Source organism: Sander vitreus, chromosome 19 (genome assembly GCF_031162955.1).
Source record: "Sander vitreus isolate 19-12246 chromosome 19, sanVit1, whole genome shotgun sequence".
Classification (NCBI taxonomy): Eukaryota; Metazoa; Chordata; class Actinopteri; order Perciformes; family Percidae; genus Sander; species Sander vitreus.
In genome coordinates, this window is record NC_135873.1 from 5,471,461 (window position 1) to 5,486,893 (window position 15,433).

The 15,433-nt window shown below is 40.0% G+C and overlaps 1 protein-coding gene across 2 annotated transcripts in view; it reads right to left on the minus strand.

Annotated features, from left to right (window-relative positions):
• The window catches only part of adisspb (adipose secreted signaling protein b), a 33,991-nt gene that overhangs the window by 10,432 nt on the left and 8,126 nt on the right, over positions 1-15,433 (minus strand). For both annotated transcript variants that reach the window (XM_078276042.1, XM_078276041.1), the window contains exon 3: positions 6,424-6,560. In XM_078276042.1, the coding sequence (XP_078132168.1) occupies positions 6,424-6,560 (137 nt within the window). The remainder of the gene's footprint in view (positions 1-6,423; positions 6,561-15,433) is intronic.

Sequence of the window (15,433 nt, forward strand, 5' to 3'; positions counted from 1 at the left end):
TCAGATTAAAAAAAAGAGAGACAGCAAGAGAGAGGAGGAGACCGCAGGGAAGTGCAGGCATGAAGCGATAAGCCTAAAAACCCTCCAGCTAGAGCTGCAAACGACAGCTCCATCCCCACACGAGCCCTGGCTAAAGCAGCAGAGCAGAGGCTGCAGACAGCATGAAGTGGGAAGGGAAGCAAGGGAATACTGAAAGAGCCCTGCACAGAAAAACCATCCTGTGAGCATAGTCCCACGCATGTCCAGACACTGTGAACTGCCTCTGAAAAATTGATGTAATATGAATGTGATGCTGCAGATTTGGACCAAAAGAAAAGTTGCTTTAATGATGGAGACCAAGGAGTGATAACCAATGGGAAACATTTCAGTTAGTAAGTCGCTGTACACAAACAGCTGCACCTCCAGTCACCGGTCCTTCAGGCTCCTGAAGTTGGCGAACGACACCACCCTCATTGAACTCATCTCTGGTGGGGATGAGTCCGCCTACAGGTGGGAGATTGACCACCTGGTGACCTGGTGCAGTCAGAACAACCTGGAGCTAAACGCTCTGAAGACAGTGGAGACGGTTGTGGATTTCCGGAAAGACGCAGCCCCACCCGCCCTTGGGTGACTCCACAGTCAACATTGTGGGGTCCTTCCGCTTCCTGGGATCCATCATCTCCCGGGACCTCAAAAATGCACAACAGAGCATCTACTTCCTGCCGCAGCTGAAGAAGTTCAACCTGTCAAAGACAATGACGGTGCACTTCTACACTGCCATCATTGAGTCCATCCTCGCCTGCTCCATCACCATCTGGTACGCTGCTGCCACTGCTAAGGACAGACTGCAGCGAATCTGCTCTACTGCGAAAGTGATTGGCTGAAATCCGCCGTCCCTCCAGGACATGTACGTCTCCAGGACGCGGAGGCGGATGGGAAAGATTGTTGCCAATCCCTCCCACCCAGGTTACAAACTTTTTGAACCCCTCCCCTCTGGCAGGAACTGCGGTCCATCAGGACCAAAACCTCACGCCACAAGAACAGTTTCTTCCCGATTTCCCTGGGCCTCATCAACAAGGACCGGGACCCCCAGTGACAGACTCTGATAGACTCTTAATCTAAATATTGTCTTGACTATAGCAGTACTTTGCCTTATTGTTTATTGCTTCTTTTATTACGTTTATTGTATACACCAAATACACCAAGGCAAATTCCTTGCAAGTGAAAACTTACTTTAGTAATAAATATTATTTATTTATTTATATATGATTCTGATTCATTTAAAGTCTAGTTTACGAGTGCACTACTGAACGATGACGGTAACATGTCATTGTTTAAAATGTTCTATGTGTAACACTGGGAGTCGGACACACCCAGAGACAAAAATGAGTCATCATTTATCCAAAACAATGGTGCAATTCTTTACTCAACTTGAGGAGAAATACCACACATTTTATGAACTTGTATGTCCAGTTCACCAAGACAATTTAGTCAGTATTTATGAACATGCAACAGTCTTTACTTACTAGGTTAAAAAAAAAAAAGGGTGGTGATGGCGCAGTGGATATGACACAGTGGAGATCTGGGTTCGATTCCCACTGCGATACATCAACCGCACATCAACAATCAATGTCCCTGAGCAAGACACTTAACCCCTAGTTGCTCCAGAGGTGTGCGACCTCTGATATATAGCAATTGTAAGTCGCTTTGCATAAAAGCGTCCGCTAAATGACATGTGCGATGTCACTGGGAGAAAATAAAAACAAAAATCCTCCATGGACAGTGAATGAAACATTAACCTATAAAAGAACAGTCCTGAACTGAGGAAACACTATCATAATTAAGGATTTGACTGATTTAAGTCCAATATTCACTCTTCTTTGAGCTCTGTTTTGTTCTCCACCAACTCCTGAGGGAAACGTAATATGTCTCCATAGCAGCAGGCGGCGCTTCTCTGTATTGTTTCTATTAACAGTGTATGATTGTTTCCCAGAAAATGAAAACCGGCAGCTGATTGGACGAACGTGTCACGTGGGCTTTTTTCTCTGGAAATTCACAGCCAGACTGTCGTGGCGGCTTGTTCAGAATACGATCTCATATTGTACTAAAATAGTTCACCGAAACGTGTTTCTGAAAACATTTTAAGCGAGAAATAGGCCATGCAGTTGCTGAATCTGTCTTCATTTCAGATCAACAAAGGTCCGTTACAAAGATTTTCGTCAGATTTTGAGTGGCTCATCCACTCCCCATTTCCGGGTGAGTCCCGACTGCCCTGTCTCCAGACTGAACATGTTGGCCCAAATGAAGGCCGACGGCTACTCGGACAGACGACGGTCATGGGACACACCGAACAGACTCGAGTCACTGACCTCGCCAGAAGGTCCGACGGCCGATAATCGGCTCTGTGTGTCAGCGCCCGTAGGCAGCCACACATTCTTGCAGTCATTAACCCTTAATCTGGTTACTCCCAGTAATATGATTATAGTTAATGTGCATGTTAACCTAATGATAAAGCTCATAAACGTAATCTGCAAGTCTATAAACATGACTGTCCTGAGTCACTCAAATAATTTCAATTGGCTTCTGCACCCACACTTTTTCCAGCTGATCTCTGCAGCACTGACAGCTGCTTATGTCCATTATCTTCATCAGATACTAAAGCACACAAAAACACTACCAAGTATTTTGTGTTTGTTTCTATGTGACCCCGCCTGACGCAGTGACATACAGACATTGTGAAATTCAAATGACCCCTATTCAAAACTGGTATTCATACAGCTGTTGCATGCATACCACTTCCATCCCACACACTCCCACCTCATATTTGGTCTGTACAACCCCCCCCGGCCATTTCCATAGCAACACCACCCACCTCCCCTCAGCTCCACGATGAGCCATGACGCCGGGCTGACAGCACTCTGTGCACCACTCTCAGGCGCACTTAAAGAGCTTTGTGAAACACACTTGCACAAACTCACACTGCTCTGTAACTGTGAAGGTCACAGCCAAGTTTGTAGTCCATCTACACGTGCACAAGCAGATTTTTAGCAAATTGATTTGGCTGTGAAATAGTTTCAAAGCGTGGAAAGGCTTAGCTACAGTGAGTGTGTACAAAACCTTTGTTTGGAATTTTGGTGTAACTGAGAAATAGCAGAAGAAGACGACCAACCTGAAAGGCTCCTGAGTGTGTTTGGTGTTTATTAGAGCAGATACACCATCCAAGTTTAGTGAACTTCAACCAACATTTACCACGATATAGCATGTTTTCTGGTAATTAAAAAAAAAAAATAGTCAATATGAACTAACCAAATGGTAAAAGCTTATTTTTGTATACTCCTGCGCAAATTAAATACTTGACATATGAAAAGTATTTTTCCTCATTTTACCAAGAACTTTAGTGCAAAATGAACATAACGTGCAAGTATCAGAACATAAAGCGTCGTCCAAATTGCGTAAATACTGCTGTAACGCCAGCTGTTTTTTTCGACATCACGATAGAAACAATATAGAAAAATATATATACGATAGACAATTTTATTTCATTTTGATATACTGCATATCGTCATATCAACCAGCCCTAATTTAAGTGGTTGAATTCATCAACTAAAGCGGGAAGCGAGAAGGTAAGGTTTATTATGTGACAGTAAAAAGAGAAAAAATTAGACCAAATAATAATATTGATTTAAATGATTCTAGGACTTACTCTGCCTGCAGGCAGGAAATCTTTTCTGAAAACGTAAACTACTTGAGATGCACTTAGTTTTGTGTGCCGCCCACTCGAAGGGTAGCGAATCCATGACTTGTTAGATAAATCATGTGGTGTCGGTCCTCTGCCTGTGTGCATGTCTTTTCTCAAACATTTAAATCAGTGCTTTTTAATTGTTTTCACATTAGGAGCTATTATTCACCTGTACATAGGCGAGGTTCTTAGTTTTTCCTTTTTAGTGTCCTCATCCAACATCTAAAAACAAGACTTAAGAGTCTGCAGCCACGCTAGCAGCTCTGTGAGGCCCAGCGATGCTTTGAGCGACATGCCAACATTAGCACTCTAACATGTTCAATGGTAACATGCAGATGTTTAATAATTATGTTTACCATGGTTTCCATCTTAGTTTAACGTATTAGCATGCTAACATTAGCCCTGAGGCTGATGGGAAGGTCATTGGTTTTTCGAGTATTTGGTCATAAACCAAAGTATTGGACAAATTAAAATTTGATCTGATGGTGGCGCTAGATGGAAAGTCATTTCATTCGAAACCACAAATGTTAACCTCATGGTGGTGCTATAGAAAAACCACCAAAGTGATTGGGAATCCTCCTCTGAGTTTCTATTTCATGTCCTGTGCTCAAATCCAGCCAAGGATCTCTGCTGCAAAGTACCCCCCATGTTTCTTCCTGTAATTTCAATGCTAATAATAGTGCAATGGTGAATGCGTATTCACAGTAATATTAATTAGAAAAAAGCCATTAATAACTGCATCTAGGACAATGTAGGACTGAAGAGCTGTTAAAACCCCCCCAGCAATCTCAAAGAAATAAATGAGCTACGTTTTAATTGAACATGATGGAACATGTTTCATCGATGCAACCCTTCATTAGCATCACAATCACCAGCAGCTTCTATGTTAATGAAGTCTGCCCAGCTGAAACAAGTTAACTGATCGTCAAATTTAAGACACAGAAGTACGTTTTTCTTTTCCACCGGCTCCTGTTATTACAGTTTTTTTGAAGCCGGTGGCACCTTCTGTTGCTTGGCTCCTACATTGAGCTCCTCCAGAGTTTAAGAGCTGATAGCAAAAAAACAGATGAGAAGTCTGATATCATTGTTCTCTGCCTTTATAGCCAACAGAGGAGATTAACGGTGATGAGAAAAGACTTTAATCTTCTCCTGGATGTTTTGCAGATGAAGCCCGTCAAAGCTCGTAGAAACTGAGGACACTACCCCCACTAGATCAAAGAGTTATAATTAGAGTATACCTGTTAAGACTTCCAGGCCCAGTGGACTATACAGATACATACAGATTTGTGAGAAGGTAGTGTTGTTGTTTATTCAAGTAAATCTAAATTAATATCTGCTTCAAAAATTATTACTTTGTTTGAGCGGTGGTAATAAATCTGTTTACATCTTTAGTATAGTAGCTTGGTTTGGCCTGGGTTTTTATTTAATTTGAATAATTTGATGAAATGATATAGGATATTGTGCCTGTACAGTATGAACTTTTAATCAACCTTTAGCTGTTGACTCCCAGTCTCGTCCTTACCTGCTCCCATTTGCTTCCATTTTATACACTATATCAGGCGTTTTAATTGCCTGTTTTTATTGTGAATCTGATCTACAAAGATATTATAACCCTGGCAAGAACATTAACTTGGACTTGGATTAAGTGCTCTGCTGTAAATGGTGTCCATAAAGCAGATGGGGACTGAATAATGGCTGTTGGCTGGGCAGAAATCTACTCCAGAACACGTTTTGATCCAAGGGAGTATGTGATCATGCCAGCTGATAAGTGAGCTTGCTAAAAAAAAAAAAGCCAAGCATTATCTAATACAGATAAAGATTTCCAGTTTTTAGTGTGACTCCTTGAAACTAAATGGATGTGATTGCAACATTTGCTGCATAAAAAGCATGGCAACAACCCTATCTTATGCACTGCAGATGATCTTCTTTCAGTCTAAGTGCCATGCATGACATTGTGTCTCATTTACTGCTGTCAATTACTTCCTTCCTGGCGATTAACTACAACACCACATCCATGGGTCCCCTGTCATAGTTTAGCAGTTTATTTTTTATTTTTTTATTTTATTGGTTTATTTGATAGGGACCATGCATATTTATGAACACTGTTGTATAAAAACACCATGTAAATATGCCAGAATTAGTAAAAATAAATACTTTTCATCGGCAGTCCCTAGGCAGGTAACATAGGACTAACAGTCAATCAAACGGAAAATCAAATATTATTTTTAACAATTGATTATGAGCAACAACAAAAAACACTCAATTAACCTTTATAAGCTGGATATGGGGCGTACAGTAATTTAAATTAGGTGTTTCTTAAAAATGTCAGTGGGCAGACCCCCTTGGAAAAAGTAACCTGTTATAACGATGGAAAAATGATTTTATTCTTTGCCTTCTGGTTTCAAAATTAGCAATATCACCAGCCAAATGCTGGTAAAATATGCAAGTGGCTGGTAGATTTGATTGACTCACCAGCCAAAAATGCAATGGTAATCTAGTGAGTGGCTGGTGAAATTTGAATATTCACCAAGCATTTTTGGCTGGTGGGCGAAAAAGTTAAAAAGAGAGACAGTACTGAGTCTAAATGTTCACAATCATGTAAAAACTTTACACCTTACAACCTTAAGTTTAAACAAATCATATTCATCCATTGTAGCTAATGAGTTACAGGTTAGTTAGTTAGTTAGTTAGTTAGTTAAACACACCTTGACCATGAAGTTGCCATCATCCTCCGGAGTCACCATGACGATGGAGTCATGCAGCTTTTCGTCGAAGTGAACATGTGATGGGGCTCCAGCAGCGGGGGGCTCTGAGAACCGAACGCCTCCTGCTTTCGCACAACCTGAGAGAAGAGGGAAGAGCCACTGAAGGTCGGAAATGAACAAAACCACTCCTGGACCCATTTTAAAGAGAGAAAAGACGTGCTTAACCGGACCTGTCGACTATCAGTGACATTAGGCACTTTGCAACCATAGCAGGTTTGAGTGACCTGCTATGGTTGCAAAGTGTGAATGCTCAGGAGCTGCCAAGGCCCGAAAAAAAACACACACACAGGCACATATCTATGTGTGTATATATATATATATATATATATATATATATATATATATATATATATATATATGTGTATTATAGTGTTGGCAGGACTGAAGGACAAAGGAAGAGAAAAAGAGATCAAAAGGCAAAGAGAGAAAGCAGTTGAACAGTTAAAGGAGAGAGGAAAACGTCTGAAGGGGAAAAGAATAAGATAAATGGATGTTGAAAAAGTCTGAAAAGAGTAGATGATTTAGAGTGAAAAATGGTAGAAATGCTCCAGGAGCTTCTGCTGGCTGCAGTCATAATCAACAAGAGAGTCGCTAAGACTAGAAAGTTTGTTTAGATTCTTGGTATCACAGGGGCGAGGGACCAATTTACAGTCATGCTCTGGTTATATCGGGGCCTTTTTGAATACCAGAAATTGGCCAATCATGTCTTCCCCTGCTGATATGATGGAGATTTATTACTGACCACAACTGCTTACAAATTATTTTGCTTTGCGACCGAATGTAGGCTACTGGCAGCTCTAATAGAGTTTGAACCCTAGAGGTAAAACAAATTAAAAGGTGGCCTTTTAAATTATACAGTTACTACAGTTACTCAAACTTACCTTTTCAATAACATTCCATAGTTCTCTATATCTCCATGGGATCCCAGTGTCAAAATAAAGGAACTAAAGAAGTTTAGGCTTACAAGCTAAACATATTACTTCCCACTAGGTTTTAGCGCTCTCCTATGACACTGAGAGACACTGATATTTATCGTTCTCCTGCCCAGGCGTTTATTCCCAGTGTGAGAGAATGGAAACTTGTTCTCCAAATAAATCCCCTCCTTCCAAAAACAATAATTCTCTTTGACAACAAACAATTTGTCTGAATTTGAAGGGCCTCGGGACTGATTATAAAGCATCACTTTCCCAGACCTCAGAGGAGAGTAAAGCATGTACAGAAGTTAAACAATAAGAGATAACTAAACATTTGCTACATTTACACAACATTTTAAATGTTTATTACATATTGTATTAATAGGAGGTTGTCCTGTTTTTGGGACTCATCCATCACTTAAATTTGAACACCATTTCCCAAAGAAACTCTTCGGGAAATGGCTGTTGCAGTGTGTGTGTGTGTGTGTGTGTGTGTGTGTGTGTGTGTGTGTGTTATCATAAACACACACACTTCCTTGGCACCATGTTTCTTATTGCCACTTAACTCTGGAACTAGGCATTTTGGCGCTGCTTCTCAGGCTTGGTTATATTTCTATCCAGACTCACTTCACATTCAACACTGAGCTTCCTTGGGTCCTGAGCAATACACCTGCCATGACATAATTGCGGCCCCTAGCAGTGCAGTATACCCAGCATGCCATTTGGCAGAAAATCAAAGAACATACAGACAGAGACTCCTTCCATTTTAGTTAGATTAACGTTGATTGCTGGGATAATCAGTCATACAAAGTTTTGAAACCAAGTTTTCAGGGACTTTAACTCCAATTTAAACTTTAATCGGGAAATTCTTGCCATCTTGACAGTTGGGATATGGGTCTCCTTTTCTTTAAATTTATTAGCAGAGGCATTTCTTCGCCTCCTTATCTGGACCAGAGATATATTTCTTAAAGTCACACATTTTTGTCGAAAAGAGGATCATTTTACTTTTTCTGCCAAGCCATGACAAGCCAAAGTCAAACCGGTGTCAACTGTATTAATTAATAAGATAACAGAGCAGAGCCTGATAATAATGTAACATTTATCTCAAAGATCAAACTGATAGCAACATAATTCATATTTCTTACTTCCAAAACAACAGCACATGAAGCACTAATTAAATTACATCTTGCTGGAACAATCATGCCTTACTACAATTAATCACACCTCAATGTTTGAAAGTCTCAAATGCATTTTTGCTAATACTGAAGAGCCAAGTCTACTGTGTATACTTCTTGCACCAATGCATTTAATTGAATTCATATGCTGAATTATGTCTTTGCATTACATGAAGCGAGGGACATTACTGCCCCAGTTGGCCTAGTTCCATTAAACTTTTATACAGACTCATATTAGAGATTAGAAATCCTTGCTTTCAGCAATATAGGTCACAATAATGAGTTCAGGAGTTACATAATGTTCCATATGTGCGGGCTGGTGTGTGTGTGCGTGTGTGTGTGTGTGTGTGTGTGTGTAGGGGGGGGGGGGGGGGGTTTGGTTATATTAAAACATTGTTTAATATATTAAAGCTGTTTAATATGGAAAGATAAAGCAGAACACCTTGCAATATTAACAATATCCCATAGTGAAAGTTTTGATTAAAGATACAAGCGCAATATGCTAAGTCTCTCCCAAATCCAGATAAAGGATAACAAGAGCCAGGGTAGGTTTATATCTGAAAAAGAGTTTTCTTTTCTGACAATGTGCCTTCAATTCATATATTAAAGTAAAATATTATCAAGATGTCCACCATTTTTTCAAAAGTGACGCTGATAAGAAAGTATATAAAACCCATGTATTTGATGACAAGAAATGTAGTATCGTAGTGTTTGGGGTTGAATATTCAACATTTAACCATTAAGAGCAATGTATGATATACAGTATGTACCATACCGTTTAACAATTTGGGACAGTTTAAAGACTGACGTTTTCCCCAAATGTATACATGTTTATATCATTATAAATTGTATATCTTTGGGTTTTTAAACTTTTGGTTTTCACAATTCTTTCAGCTCAAATTTTATGTAACATTCATTTTTATCTTTTCAACAGCTCAACGTTGTATCTTTCCTGCCAGTTTGGCACCACCAAAGTTAAGTATGTGTGTGAGACACTGCTCTAATTACAAAAGTTACACTACAGCTCTCTTACTCTCCAGAAATATCACATCTAAAAGCACAAAACTCTTCACTTCTGACTGGGAACTATAAGAGGCTTTTTGTATGAAGTCTAGAAGTGCATACAATAGAACTCCATGACTATAATTAGATTCACACATTAAGCTTAATAATGGCGGGCTTTCATAGTGTAAGCCAGTCTATCAGCAGTTAGAGTTGAGTACGTTGTGAAATGAGTCTAACTGAACTTCCTCTAAAGTGAGAACTGAACATCCATTAAAAGACATGTGACAACTATTATTAAGGCAAAATCATCAGCGGCATGAATGTAAGACTCACTGCTAAAATGTGATGTTATGTGTGTATTTACCAGGGGCGGTTCTACATTGAATTACACCCAGGGCGAGACCCCCTTCGAGCGTCCCCCCCCAAAAAAACACAAAAAAAACACACACACAAAATTGCAGAACTGTGTTCATTGTCTTTTGAAAATGTTGGAGGTGGAGATTGTGCAACTTAAAAAGTGTGTTTCCTGTTGTAATTGCAATAGTTAAATAACTGGAATCTCTTAAGTTTGTTTTTCAAATGTTCTAATGAAGGATTTGTGCAATTGCTATGTTTATTATGCAATTATGTTGTTATAATAATAATAATAATAAAAATAATAAATATATATATATATATATATATATATATATGTGTGTGTCTGTGTGTGTGTGTGCCAAAAATATATACAATCAGATATATAAAAAAATTTAACAAAAGCAGAGAGCAACTATAATAATAATAATATGCAAATAAAATATAGAATAAATATTCTAAATAGCACAAATCCTTCATCACACAAATGTGAAAACACACTAAAGAGAATGTAATTATTACACTATAGCACTAAGAACAGAAAACACAAACTAAAACTAAAATCTGACCTTTCTGGCCTTCCTTGATGCAAAATCATCAGTGATGTTATCATATGAAATCTGCTCCCCTATTGAGTGATTGATACTGACGGAAAGGCCAGTGATCCGTTCCTGGGACGTGGTTGACCTCAGGTATGACTTGATCAACTTTAGCTTTGAAAAGCTCCTCTCTGCTTGAGCCACAGTGACTGGCAGAGTAAGTGCAATCCTGAGAGCAGTCCAAAAGTTGGGGTAGATCTCCGATAGATCCTTATCATCCCCCGTTCCCCCCCCCCTTGTCCAGTCCGTTCCATTTGGGAGACCAAGCAACATAGGCGCCAATTTATGTTTTCCTCTGTGGGTGCTCACGGGCGTACGCCCTTTAAAAAAAAAAAAAGTAGTCAAAAAATGTTAGCATTTCAGACGGCCGACACGAACACACACGCCTATCAACTCGATAATAAAGCCGTAAAGTAGGCAATATTTCAACTCAGGATAGGATTGGAGATGAAAAGTTTAACTGACACATAACCGCGATCAGCTTGGTGGGTGCTCAGTATTAGCGGAACACCAACGGTGTCGGTGCCTATGCCCAGCAACCCATTCGACTCAGAGGTGAACTGTCCCCCGCTCCCCTTTCCCCTTCTCACAGCTTCTCTGTGCAGTGTGCACGGTACCTTCTCAGCAAGCAGGGGCGCCAACTTGCCAATTCTCCACACAGTGAATTGATAGATAATACGGTAGAAAACCACTTCAAGGATTCTTTTTTTAAGTGCTCGTGCCGCCCCCCCATGTGTCATGAAAAAATGCTGCCCGCTTCGCCCGTGCCAAAAACCATTACTGGTATTTACAGAACAAGCATTGCAATCAAACATGCCTCAAAACATACTGTAAAATCGACAGAGTCAGCCTTATTGTGCAGACCAGCCATGATGGTGGTGGGTGTAGCTGGCAGCATTGTTCAATTTTGTCATTCACAGGGTTCGTACACCTTTTCCAAGGTCAAATTCAAGCACTTTCAAGGTCCATTTTAAAGCTTTTTCCAGCACCTTACACCACGTGAATTACATACCAATACATAGTCCAAATTATTATTTAGTGGTTTTATCACATTAAAAGAGATAATGCTATAAACAACCAACATTGTGTTTCGTATCGGATCAGATATTTAAGCAAAACACAAGTTTTATTTTTTAAATGTATCACTGTCTAAATAGACTTTGCTTGCTATCTAACCTGCCTGAGTCAATGTAAGAACTGAACACTGAGTGGGAGGATTTGAGCCAGATGACATGCAGCTGGGTCATTCTGTGTCAAATCAGACAAAATCCAGGAAAACAGTTGCTGCACCCTCTTAGATTTTGCTCAAAGTTTATGCTACCCTTAATGTCAGTCTTTTCACACTTTTTTTTCCCCAAATCTAGGGCATGCTGTACAAACCTGTAATGGTTCAATCATATTGACATGTTTGTCTTCCACCCTACAAAGTTTGGGCTGTCTATGAATAATACTTTTCATTATATTAATGTCCAAATATTGCTTCCCAGATAATGGGATTTTCAGGCTGTAAAACTGAAGTAATTTCAAGGGCTGAAAATACGAAGACAGGATTTGAACAGACATATATTACAGGCCTTGGTTTTGGGACACATTCTTGATATAGACAAGGTTTGAACAAAATCTGAGACAGTGCAACAACAACAACAACAACAACCTGTTATTCCATTTTAACCCAGAAGACTCTGACAGTGCACAGGCACCTGCCTGATAAATAGCCTATATTATGTAATTGAAAATAAAAATGTATTTCATTGCCAAGACATATACATTTATCTAAAGGAATAGAGCAGTGTAAATATTGCATAAGGCCATTGTGAAAAGCTGCTCGTCTTTTTTGCAGACTTTACAAAAGGCAACTCGTGGGGTTTGTCCCCGTTTAATCCATAATTTGTATTTTTCATCTTCCAGCCAACGTTCATTGAAACGAAAACCTGCCGGCGATATTACAAATCCCACGCCAAGACCCGCCCTACGAAGCAGCTCGATTGGTTGGGGTTAGGCATTTCACCTCGAGTGGTTAGGGCTAGGATAGCCGATTGGTCAGGGGATAGGACCTGTACAGGGGGCGGAGTCACATATGGAAACAGACGGGCAGATCGCAGTCACACATGCACAAGCGAGCAGGTTTTATTTTAAGTTCTCCAACATTTTATTTCTCCATTTAATAAACAAACTATTCAGTCAGATAGGTATTTGTTGTGAAAGAAATACAGTTAGAATTTCAAGCATTTTCAAGCAAGTTATCCAAAATGTAAGCACTTTTCAAACCTTGAAAACTCAACATCAAAATTCAAGCATTTTCAAGGATTTCAAGCACCCGTACAAACCCTGCATTCACTGAGTTGCATATTGCAATGAGTACTACAGCTCTACTCATCCTGTCCTGTTTTCAGGAATCATCTCGGCACAGCCTCATCAATTACACTGATTCACAGCCTCAAGAGCAACAAATATGACCATTCTTAACTGTACAATGTTGATGATATATTGCGTAATGTTTGAGTGACTAACCATTTGGCACCTAAATATGCTACAAATTCCCCTAAAAAGTAATTTAACTATTTAGTGTGTATAGGAAAAAACACGTGTCATTGGCACGTTTTACCGCATTGCTTTAATGTTTACTTCTTCAGCTCTTTTTACTTTATATTTGCATTTAATGTACTTGCACGTATACAACCCTCTCAGTAGTAGCAGACCCATAACCACACAGATGCATGTGCACACACACAACATAAAATTTGCACATGTGTACGCACATGCAATCCCACTGAACTGGCTTATTTCAGATTAATTTCTATCTACTTCTGTCCTTCCACTAATCTGTCTGTCTGCCTCTGTTAGATATTACAGTGCTCAGCCTATCAGCCTTCTTATCTGAACTCTTTCTCTTTTACCAAAATATCAGTATGCTCCAAATAAACAAAGAAAATGCACATTTGTACGGGGGGAAAAGCAGTAGATTTAGGACCAAAAGAAGCACCACATTTGGTTTCAATCAATGCAATATTTGTAGGTCTCCCTAACACCATCACCTGCAATTAAACAGCTCTGTCATGTGATTTCCAAAAAGCACTATGGCCAAGTTCCCTTCCTGTTTCGATGACCTTAAGTCATCACTCGCTGTAAATCGCAAGCTTCTCCATCTGGTGAAGATATTAATAACCTAACACACCTGGGACTCGTTTGTAAAACACAAATTCAATTATGTTTTAGGTACACTACTTGCCAGCCTTACAATTGGACTGCACAAATCCATCTCAAGAAACACAAATCTATGTGACGACACATGGGGCCCTATCTTGCACCCGGCGCGGCGCAAAGCCCGACGCAAGTGTCTTTGCTATTTTAAGACCATCCAGCGTCCACGTCGTTTAAATAGCAAATGCACCTGCGCCCATCTGTGCGCCCATGGGCGTGCTGGTCTTACAGGGAGGTGTGTTCAGGTGAATTCTTGGCGTATTGCTATCTTGAGGCAGCGGAAAGTGATTGCGCCATTGACCAACAAAAACCTGGTCTAAAGTCAATAGCGCAGCATTTCATTGTTATTTTAACAGCGCATTAGTAAAATGCACCTAGGCTTCTGCACAGCGCACGCACACACAGGGAAGCGCAGCAGCACACAAACATGCAAAAGATTACAAATAAAAATATTACGGCGCAAATCTGCCATCATAATAGCAATGCGCCAAGTGACAAACACGCCTGGCTTTTAAAGGGAATGGGAGATGACGCTCTGATTGGTTTATTGCATGTTACGCCCAAAACACACCTATGAATTAATTAAGACACTAAGTATAACCCTTTTGAACCATGCGCCTGGCGCACGGACCCTTTTTTCCACCGTCAGTCTAGCAAAAGTGGATTTGGCCTTAAAACACACCTGCGCCATGCGCTTCACGCCATACGCTTAGATCGTTAAAATAGGGCCCATACTGTATAGTCAGCTATATTAACATACAAAATAAGTGATTACAAAGAAAGTTTAGGAGAGTATTGGTTTCATCTACTGTCTAACACAGGGATCGCAACCTTTTTAATATGAAGTGCCATTTTAAAATGTTCTTGTTAATCAGTGTGCCATATCAGCATTAAGCCTGCCACTATCTATCGGGCCCGCTCACGCATTCTGTGAAGAAGAAGTCAAACTACCGTAAATAACAGGCTGTGTGCCTTCCAATGGCTGTTAAAGAGGTCATTTGGCATGCAGATTGGAAAATGTCCAAAATACTCTCTTGCACACTTATTGCTAATGTGCCTTAGTTGAGCTACTGTGTGCCAATGGTGGCACGTGTGCCTGAGGTTGCTGACCCCTGCTAATAGCTGAAAACCACATCAGTGTTTTACAAAATGCTTTTTTTCCTGCTCTCACTCAACGTAATGTGGAGCTTTTTAACTTAGCATTACTACATTAGTGTAAACAAAGTTCGAATAGCAAACTGCTTCTTCAGAGATCCTTGCCTATTGTAAAATTGTTCTAAAGAAACAAGACCAAAACTACCCAATAAAAGTGTCTTTCATTTATAAAATACATTTATTCTCCTAAAGATGGCAACACATTCCAACCTCTCCCCGTAGAAAAAGGCAACACTCTTCCTGTGACATTTCAGTCCACCCCAGACATACGTATGTAAAATATATGCAAGAAGTCAATAGAGAAGCTCCCTTTGCACCGCCCTTCATTCAGTGACCTTATCAAAGAAAACAAAGGCCTGCAGAGTGGTCCTTGAATACACCACATACTGTACCTATACTCCACTGGGTCAGAGATAAAGCATATTCATGGTTGTGATAAAAATGTGATGAGTCATTTACAGCTCTCTGCCAGGTTCTCTTCCAGTGGTTTTTTTAGCCCTTCCTGCTTTTGAGGAAATAAATTTGCTTGCCTTCACAAAAATTTGTC